Source organism: Panthera tigris, chromosome A2, assembly GCF_018350195.1.
Source record: "Panthera tigris isolate Pti1 chromosome A2, P.tigris_Pti1_mat1.1, whole genome shotgun sequence".
NCBI classification, from domain to species: Eukaryota; Metazoa; Chordata; class Mammalia; order Carnivora; family Felidae; genus Panthera; species Panthera tigris.
In genome coordinates this window covers 154,629,397-154,646,804 of record NC_056661.1, presented here as the reverse complement: position 1 = coordinate 154,646,804, position 17,408 = coordinate 154,629,397, and the positions used below count along the sequence as shown (strand labels likewise).

At 38.9% G+C, this 17,408-nt stretch overlaps 2 protein-coding genes across 9 annotated transcripts in view; both read right to left on the bottom strand.

Moving 5' to 3' along the window:
- SSBP1 (single stranded DNA binding protein 1) overlaps positions 1–9,913 on the bottom strand; it is a 47,483-nt gene extending 37,570 nt beyond the window's left edge. For 4 of the 8 annotated variants that reach the window (XR_001511209.2, XM_042973957.1, XM_007090820.3 and 1 more), the window contains exons 1-6: positions 9,829–9,885; positions 9,101–9,167; positions 7,120–7,180; positions 6,391–6,531; positions 6,092–6,185; positions 4,310–4,398 (exon numbers count right to left, since the gene is read on the bottom strand). Coding sequence is in view for 7 of the 8 variants with exons in the window: in XM_042973957.1 (XP_042829891.1) it covers positions 4,310–4,398; positions 6,092–6,185; positions 6,391–6,531; positions 7,120–7,180; positions 9,101–9,124 (409 nt within the window). In the remaining variant the exon portion in view is untranslated. The other 4 variants (XM_007090819.3, XM_007090822.3, XM_007090818.3 and 1 more) reach the window with 4 other exon arrangements.
- A 5,404-nt stretch (positions 9,914–15,317) lies between these two features.
- The window catches only part of WEE2 (WEE2 oocyte meiosis inhibiting kinase), a 40,747-nt gene continuing 38,656 nt past the window's right edge, over positions 15,318–17,408 (bottom strand). The window contains exon 13 of the mRNA XM_042977220.1: positions 15,318–16,085. Within this exon, the coding sequence (XP_042833154.1) occupies positions 15,929–16,085 (157 nt within the window). The 3' untranslated portion in view covers positions 15,318–15,928. The remainder of the gene's footprint in view (positions 16,086–17,408) is intronic.

The window sequence follows — 17,408 nt, the reverse complement described above, 5'->3', positions numbered from 1 at the left end:
AGGACTTGAGAAAAATTCCCAAAATGTGAAGTAACTCCTGCTGTGTTCATTAGTGGCATAAACAACAGGCAAAAATGGAGCTAAAAGCTGGGCTTCAGCTATTTTTCAACAACTCAGACCTTGTCGGAAGACGTGTGATAGTTCCTGTCTTCCCTGAACACAGTTATAACCGCCTGGCAGTAACTTGCTACAAAAGAACTAGTCACCGATTTCAAAGTTTGCAATGCTCTGATCGATGCCATGATACCAGGCAGCACATCCACACACACAAGAGGGCCAAGGCACAATGTTACACATGCTGGAGGTAGAGAGAGGACAAGGTCCAACGTATGGCCTGTTAGCAAACACAGACTTATTGATTTTTTTAAGTAGGCTGCAACACTCACACAGAAGACATTCTAGTTTTAAATTTTAAAACACCCTGATTTTTATATACTCATTCTTGGGAAAACTTTTACTACTCCATATCACAGAGAGAGCATTCTCATACAAGAACATCAGACATTGCACTTAAAACGTTGTCCCAGACAGAGTTAGTTCAGGACAGGCAAAGGAAAAGTAGTAGTACTTCCTGTATAACTTGAAAAGATCTAGATACTCGTAACTTTAAAATTACTTAAAAAGTGGCTATTACATGACAGTATTTATGACTAGTCTTCTAAAAATAGAATATTTTGGTAAAGAACGGTTATTTCAGAAGAGATTAGAACAGACACCACAGCGTAAAATGGCAAGAGTGCCATCCACTGGTGATTAAGTTCTAGACATGGATCCCTAGGAGGAAAAAACATGAACCTACAAAACCAAGCAACCGAATTTAAACTCTATTTCTTTCAATTCAAATGTTACTAAACATCTATTCATTTTTACTACTAGCCATAAATTCACTTTAAAAGCTCAATCAACTCACCCATGCGGTGAATACTAGTTACAAGAAGAAAACAAAATGGCAGATAATCTGAACTGTTTCTACTGAGTAGCTGGTTTGGTTCAGAACAATTCACAGTCCAAAGTTTACCCACACTTTTGGTTTACGACAGAGTATGAAAGTATTAAATAAACACATAATTGATAAAATAAACACAAAATTGATAAAGACTTAGAAATTCAATTATTTTACTAGAAAGTTTGGTTTGGGGGATCCTGGGTGGCTCAGCTGGTTAATTAAGCATCTGAGTCTTGATCCCATCTCAAGGTCTTTAACTCAGGATTGTGAGTTCAAACCTGTGAGTACAAGCCTCCATGCCCAGTGTGGAGAAGGAAGGAAGAAAGGAAGGAAGGAAAGAAAAGAAAGAAGAAGAAAAGAAAGAAGAAGAAAAGAAAAGAAAAGAAAAGAAAAGAAAAGAAAAGAAAAGAAAAAGAATGAGAAAGAAAGAAAAAAGGAAGGAAGGAAGGAAACAAGGAAGGAAGGAAAGTTTGGTTTTCCACGTTTCCACATAAAAGTCTATTATTTTATTGTTATTTTTTTTAGAGAGAGAGAGAGAGAGAATGCACATGCGTGTGCAAGCAGGGGAGGTGCAGAGGGAAAAGGGAGAGAATCTTAAGCAGACTCGAAGCTTAGCGGGAAGCCCAACACGGGTTTCAATCTCACAACCCTAAGATCATGACCTGAGCCAAAATCAAGAGTCGGACACTTAACTAAGCCCCCCAGGCACCCCCAGAAAAAAATTTTGAACAGGTAGGTATCTCTGGAGACATGGCTCAAGGAAGACTAGGGCATCCAGAAATGAAATACTGTCAAGACACTCAAGAAATTATGGAAGCAAAATGGTCACAAAGGACCTCATCTAAGGTCTGATGAGGTTACAAAGATAATTATATTGGTTTTCAAGGTCAATACACATTCAAAGAAACCAGTAAGAGAATATATTTTTTGACTATTATTTACAACAAATTAGAACTTATCAATATGGTTAAGACATGAACTCTGGAGCAAAGTAAAAGAGAACGATAAAAGGAAAATCTGTCGATTAAAAGAGACTTAAGTTCTCAAGAGTTCTCGCCTCCAGAATTATGAGAAAATAAATTTGCTGCTTAAAAAAAATAAGAAAGAGACTCAAGATATAAGCCATGTAATATAGTGTATGGACTCGTATTTATTAAGCAATCAAAAAAATTTAACCATTGTGATGTCTGGTAAAAATATTTAAATAATTTCTTAATATTAGGTGTGATAACAGCATAGTAGTTATGCCTTAAATAGGAATCCATATCTTTCAGATATACCTATTGAAAACACTTATGGATGAAATAATATAATGTCTGAGATTCACTTCAAAATAATACAAGTGTAGGGGCGCCTGGGTGGCTCAGTCGGTTAAGCGTCCGACTTCGGCTCAGGTCATGATCTCGCGGTCCGTGGGTTCGAGCCCCGCATCGGGCTCTGTGCTGACAGCTCAGAGCCTGGAGCCTGTTTCAGATTCTGTGTCTCCCTCTTTCTCTGACCCTCCCCGGTTCATGCTCTCTCTCTGTCTCAAAAATAAATAAATGTTAAAAAAAAATTAATAAAAAAATAATAATAATAATCCAAGTGGAGGAAAAGTGGGTTGGGGCTATAGAAGAAATCACACTTGCCATCAGTTGGTAACTGTTGAAGCCAAATGATACATTTCCTTTTTTTTACTTTTCTATATTTGTGTATGTTTGACGTTTTCCATAATTTAAAAAAATCAATTTTTAAATGATGCCTAACATTGGCGTATCTCAAAAGTTCATAAACTGAGACATTACTTTCTTTCATTCCCATCTACTTATTAAAAAAAAAAAAATTAGGTTTCTCAGTATTTACGTCCATAAAAACAAACAAAAGAACAAAATTAACGTTTAACAACTGTCTTATTAATTTTTCCAAGAGGTTAAAAAAAAAAAGGAACCATCTCCCTCATTAAAAAACGTATTTCTAATAAAATTTCAGTTTTCATATTTATATATTAAAATCGTTTCAGTCACATATGTTCTAAAAACAACTATAATGATAACCCAATCAAAAAATATATAACATTTAGAGCCTTAATATCACATAACTTTTTAATATTTTAAAATTTCTATTTAGGTATGTATTTTTGTTACAAACATAATACAATGAATAATAAAAAGTTCTGAATTGTACAATATATGTTAAAATACCTTTCTTAGAAAATGGAAAAACAAGTTCGGAGAACAAGAAATAACAAAATTTCCAAATGCTTAAGAGCTTGTTCAATTTTTTTAAAAAAATGGTGAGTATCAAACTGCTATGGTATTTAGAGCCACTGATACATTTCAGGGTAACAACTTCTTACTGAAAAAAAATTTTTACGTCAACTTACGTATGTCCAAAAGGACTATATCTTTTCAAACTTCTTGTAGAATTTTCAAAACAGTTTGAAAACTCTGCTCTAGGAGATATCTTCCTTTTTCTTTTCTTTTTAATGTTTTGATTTATTTTTGAGAGAGAGCACAAGAGCATGAGCAGGGGACGGGCATGGAGAGATGAGGACAGAGGATCGGAAGCGGGTTCCGCTGACAGCAGAAGAGCCCAATGCAGGGCTAGAACTCATGAACCATGAGATCACGACCCAAGCCAAAGTTGGACACCCAACCGACTGAGCCACTCAGGCGCCCCTAGGAGGTATCTTCTTAATCTTTAAGCTTTGTGTGTCCATGTTTCCTACATTGTTTGCATTTTCTTAGGAACTTAAAAATCATCATGTTCTGGGGTGCCGGGGTGGCTCAGTCAGTTAAGCATCTGACTTCAGCTCAGGTCATGATCTCACAGTTCACGAGTTCAAGCCCCGCATTGGGCTCTGTGCTGACAGCTCAGAGCCTAGAGCCTGCTTTGGATTCTGTGTCTCCCTTCCTCTCTCTGTCCCTCCCCCATTCACGTTCTGTCTCTCCGTCTCTCTTTCAAAAATAAACATTAAAAAAAAAAATTTTTTTAAATCATCATGTTCAGCACCGAGCAGGTTCTCAATAAATCTGCACAAATGTCTAATGCCCCTCACGGAGGTGTAACTCTACCTTGGCACAGGCTACTGCCTGTTTAGGCCATGTCCTCAGACACTAAAGTTTTTTTTACTTCAAACAGTAAGGACCAACAGACACTCTACTCAAAAGTTACTTGTGAAATGAAAGTGAGCACAGAGAGAATTTTCTGAAGGAACTGTAGAAACCATAGCAAATCCCTGAGCCACACTAGCAATTCTCACGGTGAGTTGCCTGACCATCTCAGCATCTGTACCCAAAGTCCCTGTTAAAGTTACTTATAAGAAGCCAAGCGTTTTAAAAGGGAAGAGGGAGGAGGGAACAGCTGTTACCACAAGCTTCTTACCAGCTATGATTGTTGTTGCCTGTCGCCTCACATTGTTTTTATCTGTGTATTCACCATAGTCGACTTTCCCTTCCACATAGATACGGGACCTGATAAAAATAAAATTCACTTTTCAGTCCGGAGATTCTAATCTGTTTGAAAAGACAGTCAGGTGAGAGCAGGAACAAGCACACACTGAGGATGAATACAAAACCAAGTATAACCTCATTTTTGCCACCGCATCTCAACATTCAAAATTAGGAATATTAAGAGTACTAAAACAAAGTCCACACAGACCTGACACATTTAGGTAAGAAGGACAACGTTCTCAGCCTTGAGCTGACTGTGGTTCTTCAAGTTGTAAAAACTAAAGTGACTTTAAGACCATGAAATGGGGGAGGGGGGGGCGCACCAAATGGCTCAGTTGGTTGAGCATCTTGACTCTTGATTTTGGCTCAGGTCATGATCCCAGGATTGTGGGATCAAGCCCCACGTTGGGCTCCTCGTTGAGCATGCAGCCTACTTGAGATTCTCTCTCCCTCTGCCCCTCCCCTGCTTGAGCGTGCATGTGCACACATGCTCTCTCTCTCCCCCTCTTAAAAAAATTTTTTTTTAAAAGACCACGAAATGGAAGAGCAACATAGTGGCACCCTTTAAATCTCTGGGACTGACTTCCAATCTGCCATTTTTCTTCACCTTTTATTTTTGACCCCCTAACAGATTTGTTGATTTTCACTTATTTTTCAATTCCTTTCCATAGTCATGTTCATGAATTTATTTTCCAGGGACTTAGATCATTAAAATTCAAAACAGAGGTTCTGGCGTAGTATTTTACTTAGACTTAATCACTAAGACCATTTCTGCATTGTTTAGAAGGCTGAACTAGAAGACAACTATAACTCTGATTTTAAAGGACAGAAAATGCATGCTAGCATTTATTTTCAGAGTCTACCCTTACCAAAAAAGCATAATATAGGAGACAAAACTGGTAAAATGATCGGGTGTCGAATATACACATAAACCGCAAACAGATATTTTCCTTGAAATTTCCTGTATTTATACGTATGTGTAGATGCACAAATTTATTCGTACATATATAAAGGACTAAGAAAGTAAATAGAAAAAAAGGAACACAGTTTATTGAAAAGAAACAGAAACTTTAGTTATTCCTGAAATTGTTTTCCGTGAAATCTATTTGACTTCTACAGAACTAGCACATTTCTAAATATAGTAACTATGAATACAACTGCTGTTCAACATACGCTTTTGTCTTTCCACGGGTTTGGAGATGACACTTTTTATCTATACACTAAGCATTCCAAAAGGGAGCCGGACTAAAATTACCAAATATAAAACAACAGCTGTGAACACTGCCATAATACCTCACCTGTGCCAGGCTACACACATTCCAGATCCTGTACTAAGGACTCCATGCAGATGCCAAGAGGCAAGACACCCGCTGTGGGGATCCCTGGCTGCGGCGGCATCGGAACTCCTAACAGCATGGGTTGCACCTGCTCATACGGTGCTCAGTACACTTTGCCTTCTCTCTTGCCTCATCTGCTTCTGTTTATGTATACCTGTTATTTGGCCTAAATTATAAATTCTTAGCAAGCGAAACCATGTTCTATATATCTGTGAATTAGACACATGGCGACACACCGTGCATATAACACTAAGCTCTGAGTAAGTATCAAGTTAACACAGAGTTATTAGAACAAAGGAGGTAGGCATTCCCTGAGAACACCGGTTACCAGTTTTTTTAAACCATTCAATCTGTAAGATCCTTCTTTCTCAACTTACCCCTTTTTCACATACTGATACGCCACATCTCTGAGGCCTGGTCGGAATACTGATATTCTGTGCCATGTCGTCTTTTGACTGACATCACCTAAATCTCAAGAATAGAAAATGTGGTTATAAACGCCAGCAGACCAAACCAATGCCAAAAGACAACATGCCCAGCAAAACCAACGTCACAATTTCGAAGAGAAAAGCACAGAATCAGAGAAGATTCTTTCTAAAAGCACCTCATATCTAATTAGCTGAGAATAATGTCTATTTATTGCTGATACAATTAAAACCCCAGTCTGTATACTCACCCATTTGGTATACTTCACTCTCCCCTGACCGCCACATCTCATTCGTTGCTAGAGAAAATATTGTGACCGGGTTCTTCCCTTCCACCTGTCTCATGACGGGGTCCTGACCCACTCGCCCAAGGAGCTGCACACGGTTCAGAGCTGAAACAACGTGCAAATAAAAGGAGCTTGAGAGAAAGTACAGAAGAGGAACAGCTACAAATATTACTTCAATTTCAATCTCAGCATTGAGCAAAACCCAAGTTCTACACGTTCAGAAGGTAAGTTGAAGGGACAAGTAAAGGCCGTATCGGAGAGAAAAGAGGATTGGCAAGAAAGGAGAAAATATTCTTTGAGAAAGTAGCCCACAAACAAACACTAAGTTCTTTACTTTACCTTAAATTCTTTGAAATACCTTTTTAAAAAAAAAACCGTATGGTTAAAAAAACAAATCTGAGATCTGAAAATCTTTATAAATACCCAGGACTACTCCATGAAAGAACAGCTTTCACAAAGCTTCACTCTCTCAGCCAAATAGCACATGACCTTGGAAGAATTAGATAACCAGATAGGACTCAAGGAGATTCTAGAAGGCCCCTGCAGCCTGATGGGGCAAGGCCAAGAGTGGAGAGCCCAAAAGGAGCCAAAGTCATGACGATTACCTGCGTGTAACGCAACCAGTGCACCTCTTCTACCACACATTTAAGAACAAACAACATACTTTAAACTTGGAAATTAGCCACTACTTACATCTTTCAAGAACCAAGCTGCTGGCTATTTCAGACTCATGTCTTACGAACTGATGAAACACCTAAAGGGGAATAAATCAGTGAAATGGTTTTAATTTGGGGGGAAAGGTACAACCAAACAGAAGATCTGCTCACACTCAGTCACCATTTGGTTGACAGGTCCTACAGCATTCACGCCCAGAACACAAGCAGTGCCCTTCACGTGTCCCCCCACCACAGTGCCAGGAGGACCATGCAAATGCTTGAGGGCCAATCTACTACAGAAGCGCAAAGGTACACAGAGCCAGATGGCATGCCCAGGAAAGTTAATTTAGAATCCTCTCCTGGTTCTTTCGTGGTAACCCTCCTGATTATGGTGCTTCCATAGTTGTGCAAAAAAAGGTCAAATCATATATATGCTGGAAAAAGTCATGCTTTTGATAGACAAAAGAGAAAAGTCTAAGACAAATCTGATTCTCTGATAAGGTACAAAAATAGGACTATTCAAGTCAGTCTGTCAGAGGAAGGCAGTAACTGACACAAACTGGTGGCGGCATTCAATGATCTTGCAGCTATCACTACTGAAGACCAGCTAAGTGCTTTACCTCTTACAAATTAATCCTCAGGATAAATGTATACACTGTGTAAAATTATCCCTACTTTGGAGATGAAAAAAATGAAACTTAGGGAGATTAAGTAACGTGCCCAAAATCCTACAGGAAGTAACTGGCAAGTCAGGCCTGGAACCCAGGGCCATCCAACACCAAGGCTGCCACTGTTCCCGCCGCCCTCTGCTGCCTCCTTAAGGACATTCTGTTCAAGGGCTACTGCCATGGTAGGAGCACAGGTCACCAGGCACATTGCTGATTTCAACGTTCAGAGAGCTAACCATTACATCAGAGAAACAGGTATCATATGGTAGCACTGTTAATATAAAAAGCAAACATCCACCAACCAAATGGACAGCCATTCCTGGAATACTGTTGACTATGGAATCCTACCACTGTGTTTTGGGGCGGCAGGTGGTTAAGAAATAAAGATGGAGTTATAACACAGAAAAGACTCAAGCAAACTAGAACTTGTGTCATACTTCTAGAAATGTACCAATTTAAGTACTGAGGTGAGCCAGAGCTCCTCAGTGTTATAGGATAATATGTCTCATTGTGGGCATACAAAAATTAAGACCTACTAGAAAAACAGAAATAGGTAAAGAATTAACTGGGATAATTTTTAAAATTAAATTCTTAACTTTTACATCTAGCTTTAAAGATTTCTTAAAGCATTAAGACAGTTGTTAACTTTCCTGTTTCACATTTACACACACACACACACACACACACACACACACGCAAAACGTTAAAAGTCTGTATAGGTTAAAGTGAGGATCCAAGAATACAGAGTTAATTCTATAGTAGAGGGAGGGAGAGGAGAACAGGTTTCACAGAGCAACAGCTTCTTCATTAGTCTTAACAGGATGGGGAGTAAGAGGTGTTATAAAGGATCTACAGGGGCGCCTGGGTGGCTCAGTTGGTTAAGCGGCCGACTTCGGCTCAGGTCATGATCTCGCGGTCGGTGAGTTCAAGCCCTGAGTTGGGCTCTGTGCTGACAGCTCGGAGCCTGGAGCCTGTTTTGGATTCTGTGTCTCCCTCTCTCTGACCCTCCCCTGTTCATGCTCTGTCTCTCCCTGTCTCAAAAATAAATAAAACGTTAAAAAACTTTTAAATAAAATAAAATAAAATAAAATAAAATAAAATAAAATAAAATAAAATAAAATAAAATAAAATAAAATGTCATGACTCCCATTATATACTGGTGGGAAATTTTTGTTTTGTTTTAGTAAACATTATTGACACAAGTAAAATCTACCCCCAATCCTATCAAAGGAGTACACATAAAGTAGGTGGGCTCAAAGGTCTTTTGCCTCTGCAGTCAAAAGCCTGTAGAAATCTGATCACTATGGTTGATAATAAGGCATCTCAACACTAAGGAGGAAAAGTGATTACCTGTAATACAGGTCTCCGAAACATGGCTTCTATTTGCTTTTCCTACAACCTAGTCTTTGGTCTTCCTCTGAAAAAGAGAGAGAGAGAGAGAGAGAGAAATAAACGCATCTTATAGCAAGAGCACAAATTCACTAATCCTAAATGCCTAACTGCGTTCGTAATTTTCATGCGGTGGGTCTTGCGACCATAAACATCAACATCCCTGCACATTTTAGGACTCCCCCAACCCCCCAAAACGCTTTACCGTCTTTTTTTTTTTTTTTATTCCCCTTGGCTTCCTCTTCCTCCAAACCATACAGAAAATATTTTCTGATTTATTTCCATTTGCATTCCACCGACTTTTCAAATTTCTTTAAATTGCAAGCCCCTTAGGGCAGGGATTTTTGTCTGACTTATTCACTGCCACAGCCAACATTCCTAAGTTAGTTCCTAACACATGGTAAGGGCTCAGTATTAGAATGTCACCAAGGGACTTAAATCCGAAACTTGTTGCTCCAAAAATTACTGCCTCCAAACCCATTAGCAAAGACCAAGGAGAGCCCTGGACTCCCCGGCCTCACCGCCAGGGATGGGAGGGCGCCCTTTCTCAATGGTGACGCTCCCAACCAACAACGTAAAGGGACAGGGAGGTGACAGAAAACCCTGAGGTCCTCCGCATGGGTGCGAAGAGAAAAGCCAAGACACCGACACAGCACCACCACCCGAACCACAAAGAGCTGCACGCACACCTAGCAAAGAACTCGTGGCTCCCACCACCCTCACCGGACGCTCTAGCCCGAACTAACCTCGAGCTAGGTGACCACTTCCGGATACAGAGGCGACGCAAGCAACGCGATAGGGTTAAGAAAACGGAAAGTCTGTGGTGTGCGTCTGTAGAAATGCTCCGGCTAGCGCCGCGGAAAGCAAGCCTCCTTAATGCGGTAGTTCCGGGAGCTTTTTTTTTCCGGAGGGAGCAGAGAAGCAGCGCCGCCGGGTGGTGAGTGGAGCTGATTTGAAGTTTCTAATGAAATGAAATTATTTGACAAGCTTCCCAGCTTGGACCAGGAGGGGGCGAGTTAGACGAAACAAAGGATGGCTGGTTCCTGGGAAAGACTGTAAAGGTCCAGGCCTGCTAAAGCAGTAAGGAAACCAGAAAAGTAGAGCAGGAGCTGAGAGCGAAAAATTAAGGGAGTGACAAAAAATTGGCAATCAAAATAATATTTCAAGAAGACAAAATTAATGCAGAAAATCAGTGGTGAACAAAAAAGCCAAAATTTTAATTAAGCACAAGATCTGAGCCACGTTGGATCTGAGGCGCGAGAAAAAATGCGTGCACCGATACACGTTTTTACATATTAAAAAAAAAAAAATCCCAGAGCATTAAAGTACTTGAAGAAATATGGAAAATTTGAAGAGTAGATATATTAAAACTCACAACACTATTTTAACTTTAAATATTTTATTTATACCAAAAACAGAAGTTACAGTAGCTTTACTGACCTTAATAGAAGCAAATTGATCAATAGTATTTACAAAATCTACTTCTTTGCTTATCTGACTTCCAATTGCAGGAATTGCCATGTCTGATGATTTTTCTTGACCAAGTTGCAAACTTAGTTTTAGTTAACTTCAGCTTACTGATCTTGTGGGGTTTTTTTTTTTAATTCTGATATTTTGTTCATTGTGGATTTTTTCAGTAATTTTAGTATTTTTTAAATATTGCATTAAAGTGTCCTTGATCTTGATTGCTGTGTTTCTTAGCACCCTTAAATTTTGCCTCCTTCACTCTAATCTTGGCCCTGCTTAGGAAGAAGTTATGGGGGCCCCACAGATTGCAGGATACAGGCCTCTCCTCTGCTGGTCCTGGTACTGTCCAACTTCTAGAAAATGAAGGTACCCTCCAGATCATTCTTTTTTTTGTTTGTTTGTTTATTTATTTTTGATAGAGACAGAGACAGAATGCGACTGGGTTAGGGACAGAGAGAGAGGGAGACACAGAAGCAGAAGCAGGCTCCAGGCTCTGAGCTGTCAGCACAGAGCCTGATGCGGGGCTCCAACTCACAAACCGTGAGATCATGACCTGAGCCGAAGTCGGACACTCAACCGACTGAGCCACCCAGGCGCCCCCCCTCCAGATCATTCTAACAAGCAAATCGCTTTCTTGGGATCCTACTTGAATCCTCCATTGGCCCATTTTTGGCCTTAAAGGAGAAAATATGCCCTTAAAGGAGAAAATAATATTGGCATATTCTAGATGTTTATCTCCCATGTTACCTTTTTTACCATTTTATTTCAATGTTCAGCTCCTGAAACAGCATGTTATACTGCCTTCAGACCTTGCACAGACAGTGATCATCCTACACCCCACCAGCTATGTTACTACTGCCAGTGCCTTCCAATGATTTCCTATTTAAAAGTCTCAACTTCTACTTGAACGGTTGAGTCAAATGAGAAACTAAATTCATCCTTTCCTCCAAAGACAATTTATCGCTTCTAAGCTATTTGTTTATTTTAATGGTACCAACATTCTCCCAGACTTGAACTTTGGAATCATCTTTAAAAAACGTCTCCCTGATCACCTACATGCATTTGTCTATATCCACTCACTTAGCCCTATAAGTTATTTCATTATTCCACTGACATCTCCCTCTTTCTATTTGCACATACTTTTGAGTGAGGAGTATGAAAAAGGTTGTTTCAAATTAAAAAGCAGAAAGGGTGCCTGGGTGGCTCAGTCAGTTAAGCATCCAATTCTTGATTTGGGCTCCCGTCATGGTCTCCTATTTCATGAGTTTGAGCCCTACATTGAGCTCTGTGCTGGCAGTGTGGAGCCTGCTTGGGATTCTCTCTCCCTTTCTCTCTCTGCCCCTCCCCTGTGGGCACTCGCATGTTCTCTTTCTCTCAAAATAAATAATTTTAAGAAAGGGTCACACCAATTAAAAAGAGACAGCCTTGGGCAAACTCATAACTTTATAAATAACATCTTAATCTACATAAATAGCATGTTAAGCTAATCTCAGTTCTCACACAGGATTTACCAATACACATGCTCCTTAGACTGTTGGAACAGTTGCAAGTGCTGCTGCTTTCCTTTTTCTTGATAAGCAAAAACATTAAAATGTATAAAATATACAATTTCATGGACGAACGGAGATAAAGCATTTTCCTGTTTTCTACTCGATCTTCCTTCCCCACAACAAATCCTCCAGCATTGCTTTGCTCTCACTGTCCTCAGGGTCTGAAATGCCCTTCTCCATACTTTCAAAATTTTCTACTCAAATAAAGTCCTTACTTTGTTCTCGCATTTCACTTTCTTTACACACAGCTTATCTTGTGTTATAATTTAGATGACCATGAAGGTGCCTCCTCTTCCCCAGTGACTGTGAGTTATTAGAGGACAGGGACCTTGTGAATATCTTGTCAAAAATCATGCTTTAAATCAAGGAGAGGCTTTAAAAGGGTTCTGGTCACAGGCCAGAACAAAGAAATAGGAAGAAAAAATAGAAAGAATGCAGAAGGATGTTCAAATAAGCCTGAAATTAGAAAACTAAAAACAAACAACAAAAAAATCAGGGACCTGGAAGAATGGCTGAATGCATTTTCATAATAGAGATACCCCTTCAAGAATCTCCAGTTTGCATAATTAGAGACTTTGTCGTTCATCCATGGACCCAGAAAGGGCCTTCTCAGTGCTGAAAAGTATTGACAGATAACATTGCAGCTTTAATCAGCTCCCATTACCCCCGGCAGTAGTGGAATAATCAAGGGCTCTCATCCTTTGCAGAGCTAGCTGAGAAAGAGAAGTATCTCATAGATGCCCACGGCCACAAAGTTATCTTTGGCCATGCCTTTTTTTCCCCTCTAAATTAGAAAAAGTCTCAGCTATGAGCAGCTATGAGTAGTAGAGATTAAGGCTGGTAATGCTTTATCACAGATAGGAAGCTTTGGACAATATTATTGCTGTAGAAAAACATTTTTTGGAATTTTTAATCAGGTTTTCACTTTGCTTCTAAATCAGTTTTTCTCTAGCCTCATGATAATGGTTGGAAAATTACAGCACTTCCTATCTAAATGGATTACTAGCATCTATTTTAAAGTGGCTCAAAAGCAATTTTAGCAATACTTCAGTTATTAGTTATTATGGCTATGTTTTGTTGTTAAATCATTTTTAAAAAATCAACCTGACAATTTTTATGTAAATCAGGATCGAAATTATGGTTCATATAGAGATAAAAAAGTTAACCATTCAGGCTGAAATGCTGACCTTTATCTTCCAATGTTCATCTTTGTAGAGCTTTAGATGAATGGCTTCTATAAACTGATACGTATGTTAGAGCTTAGTGAAGTATAATAGTATTCCTTTAACTATAAGTCTCAAGATTATCTGTTGGCAGCTTAATGTCAGTGTGTGTTTAAGAATATCTATAGTTCTCAACAATAGCCAAATTATGGAAAGAGCCTAAATGTCCATCAACTGATGAACGGATAAAGAAATTGTGGTTTATGTGCACAATGGAGTACTAAGTGGCAATGAGAAAGAATGAAATATAGCCCTTTGTAGCAACATGGATGGAACTGGAGAGTGTGATGCTAAGTGAAATAAGCCATACAGAGAAAGACAGATACCATATGGTTTCACTCTTATGTGGATCCTGAGAAACTTAACAGAAACCCATGGGGGAAGGGAAAAAAAAAAAAAGGGGGTTAGAGTGGGAGAGAGCCAAAGCATAAGAGACTCTTAAAAACTGAGAATAAATTGAGGGTTGATTGGGGGGTGGGAGGGAGGGGAGGATGGGTGATGGGTATTGAGGAGGGCACCTTTTGGGATGAGCACTGGGTGTTGTATGGAAACCAATTTGACAATAAACTTCATATATTGAAAATAAATAAATAAATAAATAAATAAATAAATAAATAAATAAATAAATAAATAAAATAAAAGAATATCTATTGTAAAGCACCATATTTATACCCTAAAATATTTAACTTTAATATTGGCAGTGCAATGATGTTAATACTTGATCATTAGTTCCCCGGATTATCTTGTGATCTCTGTGCGGAAACAGAACTTCAGGACTGAGAATGCAGCTTCTTACTGAGGCAAGGGGTAAACTTAAACCTCCAACTGAACTGGAAGGGATTAAATCGCTAGCCCAGTGATGACCCAGTCCCACTCACACTCAGCAGTGTCTATGCAGCTACCTGCTTATTTAGTAGCTTTGTGGTGCTGTGGAAATCACCCCCCCTCGTCCTCCTCCCCCCAACCAGGCCATTCAGGTGCCAACAGGGGCTCTGAGGAACAGGGTAGAGGAGGGGTTATAGACCTTGATAGTACTACTTATCAGTGCTGAGAAGAACTCTGGTCTATGCATTGCATATTCATAATAATATACCTTTTTCTAAATCACAAATTGTAGTTGACCCCACACTATACTGCAAGGGATATGGCCAGGGTCAGAGAAGCAAGAGATACATTAACTCCATTTTAAAACCTTGAATAAAGATTAGATTTCTTTAAATGGCAATGGGCAATACACAGCAATTTACCCCACTTAACTGCATGGAAATAATTGCAACTCCAAGACAGAAGAAATAATGGTATGATGGTTTATTCAGTTTTTAAAAATTTCTTACTTTGCTTTTTAAAATGCAAGGGAAAGAAGGATGTAAGGCAGCAAAGAAAAAAAAAGCCTACAAACCATTAACAAGCTACCTTTATTAGGACACACTAGAAGTTATCAGTGCCTTTATGACCAACATTATTTTATATATCAGAGCTTGACCATTATTAGCTTTGGGGTCCACAAATCTGGGCCTTGCAGCCAAGACCTGTTACTACCAACCTACTGATTCTCTCACCTATCTACTCATGAAATGATTTCCAACAGAAATTTCACTCTTTGTTAATTACATGTCACAAAGAAGAGTGCTTCACCCATATTTGGCTTTGGACAAGATAAAAACCTTTATTTACAAATGTTCCATTCCTTTAAAAATATATACAGAGAAAAGAATTTCGATTAAAATATGATAAAATCATAGGAAACAAAGCCAAATTCTGATAAAAACCAAGAAGAAATTGGTGACCCCCAGAAAATCAAAACCAGTCATAAATGGATCAGGGCAAACAGTTTGAAGGAGAACAGCCACACTACATTTTCCTCAAACCCTTTACCCAGCGGTTTGTATCATAAGTTAATAGCCAGTTCAGAAATTACAAGTTCTCTAGTCTTATTTCTACCCACCTCACAGAATGGTGAAGTCACTTTTTTAATAAATATAATATCAGAATAAGGGACGGTCTTCACTAAAAGAATAGAGCAGGAAAATCACTTGCTCAAAGTGGCTGAGAATTCTTTTAGGAATGCCATAATTTACCCTGAGAAGCGTTGTTGAAACACATGCACATTTTATTATAAGCTGTTACCTCAACTCAAGACAAAATTATACCCCTTTCTACGTGCAGGGAATGTCCTGTTCCTTGGGAGGCAGTCAGCTACCACAGCCCTGCAGTCCACAGGCTGTGCCGAGGGCCTTGCTCCCTCTTGTTTAGTTCAGAGACACATGCTTTCCCATTAGGCATGAATGTGAAACGTGACCGTGGTGACGTGGCCTTGGGAATATAACCGAGAAGAGAAATGGCTGCCCATGATTGTACGTGGCACCACCACTAATACGAGGCTTACTAGCTTTAGGATCTTGGCAGTGAATGCTAAATTATGAGTAGCTTTTGAAATCTTTGGGCATTCAAGTTGGTTAATCTCCCCATTTGTAAGAGGAAGATGGACACAGTCAATATCTATTTCTGGAAGCTATAAGTCAGAAGGAGGGTTGGTGTGAAGGGAGTTCTTATGGGGAAGACTTCCCACAGGTGAAGCTGGAAGACTTTGCACTTTTTCCTCCCACCAGGCGTTTGGTGCTTCTTGGTCCTGTGGGGGTCCCAGAGACCCCAGGGTCACCATGTTCTTCCTGGGGGGAACAGGCCTGCTGAGCTTCTCTCAGTTCCCTGGCAATTAAAAGGGGAAAAAACATATTACTTGATCCTAAATTAAAGAGAATATTTATGACCAAAACCAACATATAGATTTTTCTTTTTATTTCAGTATTTATAGAAGCAAGCCTGAGCTATACACGGAAGAGAAACTTAGCTCCTGTGATTATCTTTAAAAATAGCTGGTACACACATGCCACGACACGTGGCAGATTAGGTTTCTTAAATCCTACTGATTGGGGTATAAAGGATGTTTAAAATTTTTTTAAATAAAAACCAGATAAAGACACCACTAAAAAGGACTATAAGCCGGTATCTCTAACATAGAGGCAAAAATTCCCAGTTAAATACTAGCAAAACAAATTCAACAATACATTAAAAAAAAATCATTCACCACAATCAAGTGAGATTTATTCCTGGGTTGTGAGGGTGGTTCAGTATTTGCAAATCAATCAATGAGATATATCACATCAGTAAGAGAAAGGATAAGTACCATATGATCCTTTCAGTAAATGCAGAAAAAGCACTTGACAAAGTACAACATCGATTCATGATAAAAACCCTCAACAAAGTTTAAAGGCAACATATCTCAACATAATAAAGGCCATCAGTGAAAAACCACCGTTAACATCATCTTTAATGGGAAAAAACTGAGAGCTCTCCCCTTAAGATCAGGAACAAAACAAGGATGTCCACTCTCACCATTTTTATTTAACATAGTACAAGAAGTCCTAGCCACAGCAATCAGACAACAAAACGAAATAAAAGGAATCCAATTCAGTAAGGAAGAAGTAAAACTTGTACTATTTGCATATGACATGATACCATGGTACTCTATATAGAAAACCTGAAGGATGCCACCAAAAAAAACAAAAACAAAAACAAAAATAAAAAACAAGCCAGAACTGATAAACAAAGTCAGTAAAGTCACAGGATACAAAATCAATATGCAGAAATTTGTTGCATCTCTATACACCAACAATGAAGCAACAGAAAGAGAAATCAAGGAATTGATCCCATTTAAATTGCATCAAAAACCATAAGATACCTAGGAATAAACCTAACCAAAGAGGTGAAAGATCTTTACTCTGAAAACTATAAAACACTGATGAAAGAAATTGAAGACAACACAAAGAAATGGAAACACATTCCATGCCCATGGATTGGAAGAACAAATACTGTTAAATATTTCACATTTTTCACATTTTTCACATTTTTTCATTTTTCACAGAACTCTAACAGAGAATCCTAAGATTTGTATGGAACCACAGAAGACCCCAAATAGCCAAAGCAACTCTGAAAAAGAAAAGAAAATCTGGAGGCATCACAATTCCAGAT